General features: G+C 38.0%; 1 protein-coding gene across 1 annotated transcript in view; it reads left to right on the top strand.

Moving 5' to 3' along the window:
• The first annotated feature begins 719 nt into the window (after positions 1–719).
• The window catches only part of Smyd3 (SET and MYND domain containing 3), a 711836-nt gene continuing 696286 nt past the window's right edge, over positions 720–16269 (top strand). Inside the window, exon 1 of the mRNA XM_026390740.2 lies at positions 720–962. Within this exon, the coding sequence (XP_026246525.1) occupies positions 799–962 (164 nt within the window). The 5' untranslated portion in view covers positions 720–798. The remainder of the gene's footprint in view (positions 963–16269) is intronic.

Genomic DNA, 16269 nt, shown 5'->3' with positions numbered 1-16269 from the left:
AAAGAGTCAATATCAGAGGCGGGGGATGACCCTTGGTTGGATTCTGGTTAAACACACACGGCATACTTTAAGTCAGTATATTTTTTTGTTTGCTGGTATAATTTTCTTAAGGTGTAATAAGGACATTGTAGTTTTGTAGGATATTGTCCCCCTCCCCATTCACTTATTATTATGCCGTTTGGGGAATTGAATCCAGGACCTTGTACATGCTAAGCAGGAACTCTACCACTGAGCTACACCTCAGTACAGGATATCACTCTTATTCTGTGAAAATGAATATTATAGTATCTAAGTGTAAAATGTTACGAGGAAAAGTATCAGTTCTGGACTGTTATGATGTCTGCAACTTAGTTTCCAAAGGTTCAACACAACAACTTTGAAAATGCAAGCAAATACACTTACAGGTGGGTAGAGTGAGCGATCAGAAATGGCAACATGTTAAGAATTGTTCTAGGTGGAGGGTATAACAGGTATTCACCGAATTGTTCTTTTAACTTTTTCTACTGCACTAAAATTAATCATCATAAAACATCGAAAGGGAAGAAACCCGCCCATCCTTACTTAGAAAAGCCGTGGGGCGCTAGCTGCACCAGTAGAGTCCCCAGGCGCCCCGCGGCTGCTCCCGCCGGCCCCGTCTGGGCATGCTCTGAGGCCCGCCGCGCCCGCCCCGCCCCTCGGGCCCGCCCCGCCCCTCGGGCGTACGTGTGCGCACAGGGCGCCTGCGCGCGGGTTCCGGCAGCCCGCGAGACGCTGTCTGCGGGACTTGGTAGACGGCTGAGGTGCGGGAGCTGCGGGAGGATGGAGCCACTGAAGATGGAAAAGTTCACGACTGCCGACCGGGGAAACGGGCTGCGCGCAGTGGCCCCGCTACGCCCCGGGGAGCTGCTCTTTCGCTCGGATCCTTTGGCGTACACGGTGTGCAAGGGGAGTCGTGGCGTCGTCTGCGACCGCTGCCTCCTCGGGTACGTATGGAGCGCCTTTGCCCACCTTAGTCCCGAGCGGTGCGGGGGTCCAGAGTGCTGGGAGCGTGGTGTGGTCAGTCCTCGGAGAACTCCCCCTGCACTCGGCTGTGCAGCAGCTCGGCGGTTCCGCGGAGATCACGGGGCCCTCCACTCCCCACGGCACGCGTATTCCTGGGGGCAGGTCTCCCCTGACAGGCCCCGCCGAGACGACCCCTCTGCTCTCCAGCCAAGCGGATTGAGGGATCCCAGCCCCTGCTGCTCTATAGGGCAAACGAAGCAGGACTGGTTACCCTGGCTACTCCTTCCTCCCCAGTGTTGCAGGCTTGAGGGGAAGCGTTGGCTGTGGGTAATTTTGCTAGGGAACAAAAAGTCTATGTCGTGTACGACAAGCTTCTTTGGTGTGGCTGGGGAAACCTTAAGTGGCAGGGGTGGGCGTGAAGGAGCAGGGATGTGCATAAAGCAGGCTCAGAGCTGAGGCCCTGCTGGCAAAGAACTAGGCTTGAAGAAGGCAGAAGAATCTTAGTGTTTACGGTGCACTTTTATGGTCCAGGTTTTGTGTGGCTCAGGGATATGGATATTAATGGAATATCCTTAAGAATTCCTAGAGGAGGGGAGGGGGGATAGTAGAGAATGGGATAGACAGCAGAATACATCAGACACTAGAATGGCAATATGTAAATCAATGGAAGTGTAAATGATGTGATACAGCAATCTGTATACGGGGTAAAAATGGGAGTTCATAACCCACTTGAATCAAACTGTGAAATATGATATATTAAGAACTGTGTAATGTTTTGAACTACCAACAATAAAAAAAAAAAAGAATTCCTAGAGGGCAGGTGGAGTGATAGAGTTACACTGTATCAGAAGGGCTGACAAAGGGGTGCAAATAAAGTGGTGTGGTAGCCTACGTAACTGAGATTCCTCAGTGTGCTTTTCCAGTTAGTGACTGCAGGCAAGTCTAACTCTTCAACACTTATCTAGTTGTGAGAATCCATGTGGCAGTGTTTTGGAAGCCTGGAAGCACAGTGCCAGTTTAAAGTTCTATGAGAAATCAACTTCTGGAAATATATATGTACTATACCTTTAGTACATAAGAATTGCATTCAGTTAAATAGTATTGAACTCCTACCATGCACAAAGCAGAAGAGCTCTTTTTTGTGATGGTTCAGATGATTTTAAGCATTCCTGCTCTTGCAGACCATCAGTCTAGGGTTGGGATGAATGAAGGCAGGGAGGTAATCAGTAGCTTTACCATTAATCTTATTATGTTCTTATTTGGTTCATATTTGCATTTTTAAGTTATAAATAATTGTATCTGTTGCTTTCCGAAGTAATGCTGACAACACATACACCTGTTAAGGAGAGAGTACCTTGAAGTTTTTGTAAACTGTGGGATTGAAAGCAATTCATTCTTTCAAGACTTGACTTTTTTTTTTTTATGGAAGGCCTCAGCATTTAAAGTCATGCATCTTTGATTCTTATTCAGGCAAATTATAGAAAGCAGGACTCTTAAACCATTGCATCCTTTGGCATGTATCCTGAATTTGAATATAGTCCAAAGCAGAGAACTTACTGTTTAGGTCCTTTAATATTAATTGTTGGAGAAGACATGATTTAGTTCTTGGAACAGAAAAGTTTTGGAATGAATAAATGGTGACAAAGTAGTAACTGAATTATCAAAACTGAACTTGTTATTCTATGTCATTCCTGCTGTCCATTGCTCATTTTTCTTGCAACAACTGTGGTGATTTAAGCACAAAAGAAATTTCTTTAAAGTGTATTGGGAAGCCTTAAATATTGCTTTACTATCTGGAGAAACCTGGGTTTGAAAGTGGGTAGGAACTATGAAAATTGCACTGTAAGAGTAGTTGGGTTAGGGTCTAGAAGTATATCACTTAGGTTGCCTGGTAAAAATGATTCTGCAGCATGTACCACCAGCATCATGGAAACTGGACCTTGCTGCTGCTTTTTGGGATACTTATTGTTGCTGGAGAGTTGCTCTTTCAACCATTCTTCTTTGTGTTATTAATTTCTGATTCAAAATCCTTAGTGGTTCTCTTGGATTGGCTGAGTTTAGGCCACTCACTGCCTGTACACCACCTGCAAGAGAATTTGAGAAGGTGAGTATTTGATCTTTTTGGCTTTAAGATAGGAGGCAGGCTCTACTTTCCACAGATATTCATCCAATGGGGAAATCAACAAATATAAACATAGAAAAAATGATGAAGGCTAATGCCAAGAATCCAAACAAAACAGACTGAACAGATGGATACTTCATGTTCACTAACAGATACTTGCTTATTAGTTCTTTGCACAAAAAATTTATTTGTGCTTATTTTGTGTTGCCAGGATATCTATCTGTGTATCTGTGCATCCATCCATCTATCCTGGTGGCCACGTATACCATAGTTCACTTGTGTTGCAGTGGGCACTTCATTGAACACTTCCTCTTCAGTGGTTGTAGTATTCTCAACTGCGTAGTTGGGATTCATGTCAGCCTGCAAATATTGCTGGGGAAATGTTGGTGCATCATTTTGTCAAGTTTTCCACCACTTTTGAATGCCCATCATTGGGGGTTAAGTATCTTTGTTTTTTCTCTTGTAAGTAAAATTGTTTCTCTTTATTGACTATCAATTATGATAGTCAATTTGAGAACAGATATTTCATTTTTCAATTATTATAGGCCTAACAGGTAGCACACAGTGTACTCTTAGACGGTAGTATAAATGTCGAGCAGAAATTTTCTGCTAACTGAACCACCTCTTCTGCTGTTGTTTTGTATGTAAATTAAGTAATGGAATAAAAATGTTATATACTTTGTAACAACATGGGAAGGGGAACCAAGTAGAACAAACAAACAAAAAAAAAAATTTGTTTTAATTACTTCATTAGTCTCTGAAAATGGTTGTTACAGTGTTATACATACTTTCCTTGGCCCTAGGGCTGTTTTGATTGGTGCTTTAGTTCTACATATTTATTTTTGTTAATTGAGAAACTTGAACTTGCTTCATGGCTTCTCTTTCTCTTTTCTTCTCACTAAGGAATGGTTTCCGTTTTTTTATGTTGTGAGTGGAGAAGAAAATGAAGTCAGTCAGAGGAAGGCTAATTGACAATGACATTGTGACCTGAAATCATTTATATCATCCTTCCATCACACACATTTTTTAGTTTGAAAGAGATAGAGAAGATCATTTGACAAATGAGTTAGGCATGTTTTCTCTTTGTTTTGGTAAACACAACACATAAAATTTCATTGTTATTATGTTTGTAGGTCTCCTTACCCACAGAGTAGTAATCTAAATGTAATCTTTGTCCTTAGTATATAAAGTACACTGTAAATGCTAATTGTTGAATTTTTAATAATTTTTATTTAAGTTTTTTTTTTCTTCAGTACCAGGGGCACTTAACCATAGATTCACATCCCCAACCCTTTTTATTTTGAGACAGGGTGTCACTAAGTTGCTTAGGGTCTTGCTAAGTTGCTGAGGCTGGCTTTGAACTTGTGATCCTTCTGCCTCAGCCTTTCTAGCTCCTGGAATTACAGGCTAATTGTTGAATTTTTGAAACGACAATGTTTTGGGTAAGTTTAAGTCAATATGTTTGTCTTTGGTTTTCCAAAGTTCCAAGTTGCCTATAGCTTCCATATAAAAGCACACTCTAATGATAGTTTCTTCTATCACATCCATCATTAAGCCTAATGTTGAGGCCTCGTGACTCCCAGGAGGAAGGAGGATGGCTTGGAAGTGGAAAGTCCATCCTTTTCAGCCCTGGTGAATTGTGGAAAAAAGGGGCATAGAGTAGGGAAAGCAAATTGTGAGATTTACACATTCTGAACTTTCTTGTCTGGCTAAAGTTCTGGGGATACAGAGGGAGTGCTAAGTGGACTCAGGGGACAGTTACCAGTACAGGAGATTTGGTTCTGCTCCCCGCCTTTTTTTTTTTTTTTTGTGTGTGTGTGGTGGTACTAGGGAGTGAACCATGGACACCAGGGATAGAAGCCAGCATGACATCCCAAAAGATGAGATGGTACCAGTTCAGTGACAAGACTTGACTACCTTCTTGCAGGAGAAACCTGTGAGGATCTAGAGACATGCCCCACATGTAAGGCCTTCTCACCATCAAGAATTACTGATAAGACCCTGGAGAAAAATTTACCTGAGAGCAGCCATTTAAACCAGTCCTGATAAGGAGTTTAACTTAGTCTGAATATTAACTGGAAGAGATTGAGGTATTATTTGACAAGTTTCAAGTTTTCTGGCTCTTTATTAGGGTAGATGTTAATGAAGAATTTTAGATTAGTTATCAAATGAATAGCACATGTAAAGGAGACAGATTAGATCAATTATAGAAAATAAAGTAGCTACATTTGAGTTTCAGTGTGAATAAATGTGAATAGGCAATAAAGGAACATTAGGTTTAGTAAGATGATGGAGTCTGTCCTGGCTAAGGACTGAGCCTGGGGTATAGGCAGGAGGAAATAGCTTCATGTCATAGGTAAGAAGAAATTCCAGAGAAGCCAACAGCAGTGGTGTAAGGTTTGAGACAACCAGGGAAGTGGTTGCTAAGTAATTTGGCCTTAGAAGATTTGCAATAATCTTCTAGGAGAGAAGAGTAAATTTCTTAGTGAAATATAGGGTTATTGGGAAGTCCTGAGGGTCCATTTAAAACTTGTAATCATTTATTTAAAGTAAGGAATGCTTAAGAGGGTATTGCTTTTTAAATATTCTCTCCCAGTGGCTAATTTCTCGGCTCTGAGAATTGGGTTTACCCAGGATTGTCAGTTAGTGTGATGGATGAAGAGGGAGTAGTTGTTGGAAGTTGTAGGTAAGGGAGGATATAATCATGGATCATGGTTTCTAAATTAGGGAATGGAGTCCTGAGGAGGGTGATAGTGAAATGTGGTAGAATCATTGGATTACAGGTCCTGATGTGGTCAAAGATCAGGTGGAATGGTCAAAATTGGCTGAAAAAAAATATATATATACACACACACACATACATACACTTATAAGTAGGACAAGTATTGGTATATTAAAGAATGGCTGAGATCTGGAGTAAGAAAAGCCTGGCATGGTATTGCATTCCTATAATCTCAGAATCTGAGAGGCTAAGGTAATAGATGAACTTTCTTCAAATGAAGTTATCAAGAAAGTTAGGCATTGGGGTGAATAGTTCAGCAATGGCAGATTTCTCACATTGGCTTCTTGATCCACGATAGAGTAGTAAGAGCCAAATGGAGACTGGGAAGCCCTCCCTGGCTCAAATAATATATAAAAAATATTACCTGGGTTGATGGCTGATTTGGGGAAATATACTGGTAACAGGTACAAGTCTTATAGATCCTCCTGAGGAAGCCTGAAGATCAAAGGAGTAGTGAAATAATTTCATAGGTAGAACCTTGAGAGATGACTTTCCTGGGCAGGCTAATAGTTTATCTTAGACTCAAAGATTTGGAATGAAATAAGGTGTAGGAATTGAGAATAAGGTGGTTTGAAGAGGGCATTATGGACATGACTTCCATTTTTCTTTTTAAGTGGGAGTTATAATTTCTGTTTCTTTTGCTTCTTCCTTTTCTTCTGCAAGGAGGTTTGGGAAAGAGCTGTATGGCTGAACCCTGAACCTGAAATCATTTGGTCCTGTGAATGCCACAGCAGAGGATGTTCTTAATCAGACAGGATCACCTTCTTTGTGGATAGCAGTAAGTTGTTCTCTTTTTCCAGAAAACCTGTTGTTTTTTTCAGAGGGCTCAAGAACACAACGACTGTGGGAAAGAGCTAGAGGGTGGTGCCTGGAACTCAGCAGCTTAGACTTCTCCTAAAGCCATTGTGGCATCTATTGGTACAGAGAACCTAATTTGCTACCAGTAGTAACTGATCCTGGATTCTCCAAATGGCAACACACCTCAGGACAAACCAGTTGCTCTCTGGTTTTTATTTTATACCCTTTTGTCATGAAGCAGTCAGTGATTTGTTCTCTTTGGAATACCCATTTCAACTCCCCCTGCACTTGGATTTGTCTTCTCTGCATGTACTACCATTTTTGAGATCTATTGAGAATCTTCTGTAGAGCTGTGTTGCCTCAGAACCTCACAGAAAGAGAATTGAAGCAGAGAACTATTGCCTGCGGTTTCACCTGCTCTTAATGTACACTGTCATTTGAGGCAGCCCCTTTGCATTCCAAAAATTAATGAAATGAATTTAATAGGAGGAATTTTAAAGAATGTTATTGAGGATGCTGGTGCATGTGGGTTATGCCTATTGATATTTATAGTATAAAAACTTAAAACTGAAAAGTTTTGAAATACATTTAAAAAACAAGTACATTATATTTTAACAAAAATTTTTAAAGAACAAACTATCTAAAATGAGAAAACTTAGTGGGAAAAGTTGCACTGCTTTACATTTTTTCATCTCTCTAATGTCTGGCTTAATAGAACACACTTGGATTCTTGGAACTGCTTCTGCATTCAGTGTATTGCAGAATCACATGTCAAACAACTTCTGTCTAGTTGTGTGAGAATGAGAATCAAAGAGGTACTCCAGGGAAGAGAGAGGAAAATACTTCCCAAACAGCCAAGAAAAAAGATGTGCAAATACAGGCTGGTGCAGATCTCCCAGAGAAATAGCTGGGTTTCTGCCCAGCTAGTAGTCAATGGAGGGATGTTCTCCTGAACACTCACTTCTTCATATGTCCTGCCTTTTTGGCTTTTTAGTGCCTTACTCTCAAAGGTAATTTGAGAGTATTTGGGGAAAGGCTCCAAAAATAATATTCTTTTGTTTAAAAAAAAAAAGGAAATAGAGAAAGATAATAAAATCCTTGAGCTATAGAATGCACCTGTAGCTCCAGTTACTTGGGAGACCAAGGCAGGGGGATTGCTTGAGTCCAAGAGTTTGAAGCCAGCCTGGGCAACATATCAAGACCTTAGCTCTTAAAAAAAATGCCTGAAGATATTACTTATGGAAATTGAAGAATATAACAACTAAAATGAAAACAGAGAAACTAAATGTAATTTTGAGGAAGTCTTCCAGAAAGCAGAACAAAGAGATAAAAAATTTGAAATATGAGAAAGAGGGCCCAAGATGACATGTTTGTATAATGAGAGTTACAGGAGAAAACAAAAAATAAATGGAAGAAAAAAAATTCTCAAATTATTAATATAAGAAAATTTCAGGAAAAGACATGACTTTGAAGATTGAAGGAATCTACAAGTGCCTAATACAATGAAAACTGAAAATATGGAGAGAATCCTAAAAGCTTCAACTGACAAAAAAATGGGCCATATAAAAAAGAATAGGGAATCAGAAAATTCCCAAACATTATACCAATAACCCTGGAGATGAGAAGCAAAAGAGAAATGCCCCAGAATTCTGAGGAACATTATTTCCCACCTGAATTTTATGTTGAACTACACACTAATGAAGTAGGCAGTTAGGAAAATAATATTGTTAGACTTGTAGGGTTTTAAAAATTTTGCTATTTTACCTTTTTTTAAAAATTTTTATTTTTTTTAGTCATACATGACAGTAGAATGCATTTTGATATATAATACATACATGGATTGTACATACATCAATCATATTGTCTATTCTGTTCTGCTGCCCTTCCTATCCTCCCTACTCCTCCCCTCCTCTCCCATCCTTTCTCTCTATCCAATCTAATGTGACACACTTTTTTTCTTTTTCTCATTGCAACATCATAAATGTATTCTGTATAACAATGAGGTTCTCCTCCCATTTTCTGTGCAACTCCCCTTCTCCCTCTTTTTCCCTCCCACCTCTCTTCGCTATTTAGTGGTAGTCTTCTTCTCATGCTCTTCCTCTCTATCCCATTTTGAGTCACCCCCCTTATATCAGAGAAGACATTCAGCATTTGTTTTTTAGAGATTGGCTAACTTCACTTAGCATAATCTGCTCTAATGCCATCCATTTGCCTGCAAATGCCATGATTTTATTATTTTTTAGTGCTGAGTAATATTCCATTGTGTATAAATGCCACATTTTTTTTACTCCATTCATCTATTGAAGGGCATCTAGGTTGGTTCCACATTCTAGCTATTGTGAATTGTGCTGCTATAAACATTGATGTGGCTGTGTCCCTGTAGTATGCTCTTCTTAGGTCTTTTGGGAATAGTTCGAGAAGGGGACATTTTACCTTTTTTGAAGAAGCTAATGGGACAGTGTTTCTTTTTCTTTTTTTTTTTTTAAAGAGAGAGAGAGAGAGAGAGAGAGAGAGAGAGAGAGAGAGAAAGAATTTTTTCATATTTATTTTTTAGTTTTCAGCGGACACAACATCTTTGTATGTGGTGCTGAGGATCGAACCCGGGCCGCACGCATGCCAGGCGAGCGCGCTACCGCTTGAGCCACATCCCAAGCTCGGGACAGTGTTTCTTGAAGTGATTTTAAAGTAACTGTTTGGTTAGGCAATACTTTAAAAAGTATTTTTTCAAGTTAGTTTCACTCCATCAGCAAAATATTAGAAGTATCTATTTTTTCCTATTCCTACTACCAGTGGTATTTTATTTAAAATCTTTGTAAATTCACTTGGTAAAAATGGTATTCTCTTGATGTTTAAATTGGCATGGTTGTTTTAGTAAAATGAGCATTTCCCCAACATGTTTGTTAGCCACTTATATTTATTTCATTTTGTATTTTTTTTGCTGAATTTTATATTAGAATGACCTTAGTATTCCCCTCCACCAAAACAACTGTCATGTGTTATAACTGTTGTATAATTATCTTTTATAAACTAGATGATTGTGCATTCTTATTAAGATTCTTTTAGTTGATCAATAATTTACTTGATGTACATACTTATTTTTCAGTGTTCTTCATAACATCAAGTAACTTCTTTAAGAAAAATAACTGGGGCTGGGGTTGTGGCTCAGCTGTAGAGGACTCACCTAGCATGTGCAAGGTGCTGGGTTCCATCCTCAGCACCACATAAAAATAAAGGTATTGTGTCCAACTACAACTAAAAAAAATATATATTTTTTAAAAAACTGGGTTGCATATTTTCTGAGAAGTTGCATACAAAAGAATATATATTTAACAAATATTTAGGATGTGCTTGACCTGTGTCAGGAATTTATTTTTCTATTTATTTTACACCTTAAGGTCCATTTTTTTCCCCCTATAGAGCAAGTCTGACTTTTTTGTTCCTTTGTTAGGGAATCTGGTTTTGTGTTATCATTAAGAGTTTTGTTGGGGGGCTGGGGTTGTAGCTCAGCGGTTGAGAGCTTGCTTCACATGCATGAGGCACTGGGTTCGATCTTTAGCACAACATTAAAAAAAATAAAGATATTGTATCCATCTACAACATATATATATATAAATAAAATAAAAAAGTGTGGTGGGGGGCTGTGGTTGTGTGGCCCGGTGGCAAAGTGCTTGCCTCATACATTTGAGGCATTGGGTTTGATCTTCAGCACCACATAAAAATAAATAAACAAAATGAAAATATTGTGTCCATCTATAACTAAAAGTTAAAAAAAGAAGTTTATTTTTCTTTATACTTGAAATATTATCATTTTACTGGACTACATCTAAGTGTGAATTTCCTTTGATATATTTTGTTTGGAAGTTAATATTCAAAAATTACTGAATGCACACAATGAAATGCACTTTAAAAAGACAAAAAATATCTTCATATTATGAAATAGTTTTGACCTTGTGGACCTCCTGAAAGGGCTTGAGAGATCCCCAAGAGGTCCATGGATTATACTTTTGAGAACCACTGTTACAGGAAAATGGACTTACCTTTTGTATCATTTCGAGACAGTGGGGTTTGTTCTCTAGTATGTTAGAATTAGTGAGCAATATTTGGTTCTGGTTTTCTCATAGCCTTATAGGATATGTGGGACCAGTTAGGGTAACACACACACAATTTTTACTTCCCTTATTCAAACTCTGGGCTGATCAAACTTTTTAGAAGTCAGTGAAAAGATGTTCTATTGAACTTGACCTCTCCCTGCCTCCTGTCATGGCTTAGCAGCTTTCTTCCTCCACACCTGTCTGTCATTGTTCTGCCTCATCACAGCCCTGAAGCAGTGAATTGGCTGACCATGGACAGAATCTCTGACACCGTTCCAGGGTATCCAAGAAGCTTTCACCAAAGTCTTCTCAAATGAAAGGACAACAACTCATGGTGCCAGTGGGGGAACCTGTATCATATATGAGCAAACAGTCTTTGGATGGTGTTATGGTTTGGATATGCAATGTCCCCCCAAAGCTCCTGTGCCAGTGTAGGAATATTCAGAGGATTATGAGAGCTAAAACCTAATCAGTCCATCCGAGTTTAAATGGACTAGTTGAGTGGTAACTGTCGGCAGGTGGGTGGCTGGAGGAGGTGGGTCAGTGGAGGGTGTGCCCTGGAAGGGTTCATCTTCCCTGTGGCCCCTTCTTTTCTCCCTCTGTCTGCTTTCTGGTTGCCATGAGTGGAGCAGCGCTGCTCCCCGCATACCCTTCCACCATGATGTTTTGCCTCATCTTGGACCCAGAGCAATGGAATTGGTCAACCATGGACTTAACCTCTGAAACTGTGAGCCCAAATAAACTTTTTCTTCTCCAAATTGTTATTGTTGGGTATTTTGGTCACAGTGATGAAAAGCTGACTAACAGATGGTTGTCCTTTGTCTTCATCTGCATAAGCATATACTTTCTGAATTTGTAAAGAGAAGATGAAATTATGAATATAATAATAAAAAAAAGAATACTAGGTCTGGGGTTGTGGCTCAGCCGTAGAGTGCTCGCCTAATGTGTAAGTAACTTGGCCTTAGAAGATTTGCAGTAATCTTCTAGAAGAGAAGAGTAAACTGCTTAGTGAAATATAGGGTTATTGAGAAGTCCTGAGGGTCCATTTAAAACTTGTATTCATTTATTTAAAGTAAGGACCTGGGTTCAAGCCTCAGCACCACATAAAAATAAATAAAATGAAGGTATTGTGTCCCACTACCACTGAGAAATAAATATAAAAAAAATACTACTACAAGGAATCTGTGTACCCTTTACCATGATTATTAACATGTACCTCACTTGCATACTTCTTCCTCTTTTTCTTAACCTTGCACTCCTGTCACTTATTTGCTGGCATGTGGCGCCTGCGCGCACACACACACACACACACACACACACACACACACACTTTATTCTTTCTGAAGGTATAAGTTACATAGATCTTGGCTCTCTATCCCTAAGTACTTCAGCCTGTTTATCTAAAGAACTGGGATGTTATCATACATATCAGGTTCAATAAATTTAACATTACTATGATGCTTTATCATCTGTATTCTAGTTTTGTCAAGTGAAGTGATAATTTTCTTTATGACTTACTTTTACCCTTTCAGTGTGTACCCAGTCTAAGGTCAGGAGTTGTGTTGAATTGTCATGTTGTTTTGGTCTGCTTTAATCTGGAACATTCCCACAATTGTTTTTTGGCATGTATAATGTCTACATTTTTTAAGTGTACAGTTCCTTCCTTTTTTTTTCTTTTTAAATAGAACATTCCCCATTTTGGGTTTATGAAATGTTTCCTTATGGTTAGATTCAAGATATGTATTCTCAGTTGGGGTGTTACAGGAGTGATATATCCTCAAGGTATCACCTTAGAAGGCTCATATCATCCAGCTACTTTCCATTAATGGTGTTAAATTTTCTTTTTCTTCCTCCTTCTCTTCTTTTTTTCTGTTGGTTTGTGGTGGTGGTGGTGCTGGTGGGTGTTGGACAAATGCTCTATCACTGAGCTACATACGCAGCCCAATGATGTTAATTTTGATAATGTAGTTAGGCTATATAGTTTCTCCACTATTAAGTATTTCTCCCTCTTGCAAGTAAAAAATGTGGTGAAACCCTTTAACACTATGCAAATAGTTTGCTCATTAAAAATTTGCCCTAGATTTAGTATCCATGGGTAATTCTTTGCTCACTGAATGTTTGGTATGATGGTTGCAAAATGCTGATTCTCTTTTTTATATTTATTTTTTAGTTATAGGTGAACATAATATCTTTATTTTATTTTTATGTAGTGCTGAGGATTGAACCCAGGGCCTCATGCATGCTAGGCAAGCATGCTAGGCAAGTGCTCTACCTCTGAGCCACAACCCCAGTCCCCCAAAATGCTGATTTTCAAACATCACAATCCCTAGTTGGCATTCATCTCAGCATTCTACCATAAGCAAGCGTCTTCTCTTCTCCCTTATTTATTTTTTATTATCAGTGTGGACTCAGGAATTTCAATTTTTCAGTGGTTTATAATTAATTATGTTCCTAATTGTTTTGGTGCTCAAATTGTCCTAAATTTTGCCAGGAGGAAACCTCTCAAGGTTATACCATATTATTGTAATATTATTCTTCCTGTTTTTTTAAAAGCATTTCATGCTTTATAACAAATGTTCCAGTCTAATTCTGTTCCTCTTCTGCCCCAATTTTTGAGTCAGTATTCTCCAGAAATTCCTGTTTTCTTTTAGTGAAGAATAATATTAGAGACTGAGACCTGGGGGCCACTGAGATGTTTTTGCTTTTTGACTCTTTTAGCAGACAAAGGAAGTATGAAAGTATATGCATACATGAACATGCATATATGCAGACATTGTATAAATCATGAGTTTACACCAGTGTTTTCATTTACAGATGTCTCTTCAGTATTCTTTCCCCATTCTGTAATTGTATGTCTTTTCTTCATCAGGGAGAACTGTTGCCCTCAGTATCATCATAATCTATTTGCTTATTTATTCAACTCTATACAGTATAAAATTGTTTAAAATTGCTTTGCCCACATCACAGTAAAACAACAACAACAACAACAAAAACAAAAACTATCCAAAACTGTTTAGACTTTGTTTGCCTTTCCCTCTATTCCACCAAAGACTGGAATTGTATAGTAAAATACTGTGTTACATCTTGGGTTCTTTCTTTAGTATAGTTATTGGTATTAATTTGAAATAGAGTTGAGTTTATTTGTTTCATTTTTGCTTTCAGTTTTAGCTGTCCTTTTCCATCCTTTTGGATTTAATTTAGTTTTTTGAATGTGTAGAATATTAACATGCTTCCAAAACCTAAACTAAAAAAATAGAAATGAATTTCTTACAGTTTTAGAGGTCAAGAAGTTCAAGGTAAAGGCACCACCAGATTTGATATCTGTTGAAGGTCCATCTCTCACAGATGGTGATTTCTAGCTATGTCTTCACAAGATGTGGCAGAAGGGGCAGGCAGCCTTGTTCCCTGGAGGCCTTTTTTTTTTTTAATAATGGCACTAATTCCATTCATTAAGACTCCATCTTCGTGACCTAATCATCTTCTAAAGATCCCAACTCTTAGTACTACTGTATTGGTGGTTAGGTTTCAACATAACAAATTTTATGGGGACACAAATATTCAGACAGTTGCATCTGGATCATCTGGCTGCTGCTTGCTGCTGCTGCTGCTTTTTTTTTTTTTTTTTTTTTTTTTGAGTTGGGGTTTTGCCCAGACTGGTCTGGAACTCCTGGGTCAAGGGTGTCTCCTACTTCAGCCTCAGGAGTAGCTGGAATTAGGCGTGTATCATTTTGTCTGGCCTTTTTTTTAACCCCATCAAGATAAGCAAATATATATATATGTGTGTTCTTTTTTAAAAAATATTTTTAGCAGTAGATGGACATAATAACTTTATTTATTTTTTTTTGTGGTGCTGAGGATCGAACTCAGTTCCTCACATGTGCTAGGCAAGTACACTACTATTGAGCCACAACCCCATCCCTGTGTGTGTGTGCTTATTTTCCATTCTTATACAAAAGGTAGCCATTTTGTATTTGTTCTTTTGCACTTGCTTTTTTTCACTTAGTATCTATTGAAAATCATTCCATTTCAATTTTTAGAGATCTTTCTTTTCTTCTTTATGGCTCTATGTCATCCATTTTGTGTGTGAACCTTAGTGTTTTATTTCCTATGTATGGGTATTTAGGTAGTTTTTTATAACTTGCAGTAGGGTATACTGCTATAGCAAATAACCATTTATGTATTGTTGTAGTTATATCTTCAGAGTAGATTCCTAGAAGTGGACTTTCTGAATTAAAGAGTGAATACTTATGTAGAATTGTACCATTTTGTAGTTCCCCTAGCATTGTGTGCAAAAGTTTTTTTTTTTTCTTCTTAGGTTTGAAGCCTTATTGTATTGTTAAACTTTTGAATTTTTGATCTGATGGGTGAAAAGTGGAATTTTAGTGCAGTTTTAATTTGCATTTAAATTGATTATGAGAGAAGTTAAAGAACTTTTCATATGTTTAATGGCCATTTTATATCTCTTGGTGAATTGTCTGTATTTATCGTTTTGCCCATTTTTCTATAAATTTTTGCTCACAGATTTTTTTTTTTTTTTTGGGTACTGGGGATTGAACTCAGGGATACTTGATCGCTGAGCCACATCCCCAGACCTATTTTGTATTTTATTTAGAGACAGGGTCTCACTGACTTGCTTAACACATCGCTTTTGCTGAGGCAAGCTTCCAAAGCCATTGGGATTACAGGCATGTGCCACTGCACCTCAGATTTTAAACTTTTATTTTGTGTCAGGGATATTAACTTTCTATCTCTGATAATGATGGAAATATTTTCTCTCAGGTTGTAATTTGTCCTTTGACTTTGGATGTGATAGATTTATCCCATTTTCTTCTAGACTTGTTTACTTTAAATCTTTATTGTTTAGATTTCTGATTCATTTAGAGTTCATGTTTATGAATGATGTAAGAAATGAACCTAATTTTATCTTTTACCATGTGCTTACTAAGTTGTCCCGCTGTCATTTATTGAAAAGATTTTTTGGAGGCTGGGGAGATAGTTTAGTGGTAGAGCACTTATCTACCTTGCATGAGGCCCTGGGTTCAATCTCCATCATTAGATAAAAAATAAACAACAGAAACAAAAGATTAAAAAAATTATCTATCTATCTACCCATCTATCTATCTACATACACATTGTGTGTATGTATGTATATATACACACAATGTGTATGTAGATAGTTATTTTTGAGTCTGTGATTTGCTCTAGTGATCATGATAGATCATATACTAGTTGAGTCTATTTCTAGACCTTCTTTATTCCATTGGTTGACCTGTCTGTTGATATTTTAAATTATACCACATTGTTTTAATCATAGAGAATTATGGAGTATTTAATTGCTATGAATACTCATAAATATGTCTTCAAATGCATAGTATTATTATTTTCCACTTTTATGCCTCTAAGTGTGTTTTTTGGCTAATTTTTTGGAGTCATGCCTCTTAACAATGTTAAATAGTAGTGAAGATACTGGGCATTCTTGTGTTCTTGGCTTCTAA

This window comes from Urocitellus parryii, chromosome 9 (genome assembly GCF_045843805.1).
Source record: "Urocitellus parryii isolate mUroPar1 chromosome 9, mUroPar1.hap1, whole genome shotgun sequence".
In the NCBI taxonomy this organism is placed as follows: domain Eukaryota; kingdom Metazoa; phylum Chordata; class Mammalia; order Rodentia; family Sciuridae; genus Urocitellus; species Urocitellus parryii.
This window is presented reverse-complemented; position numbering and strand designations above follow the sequence as displayed.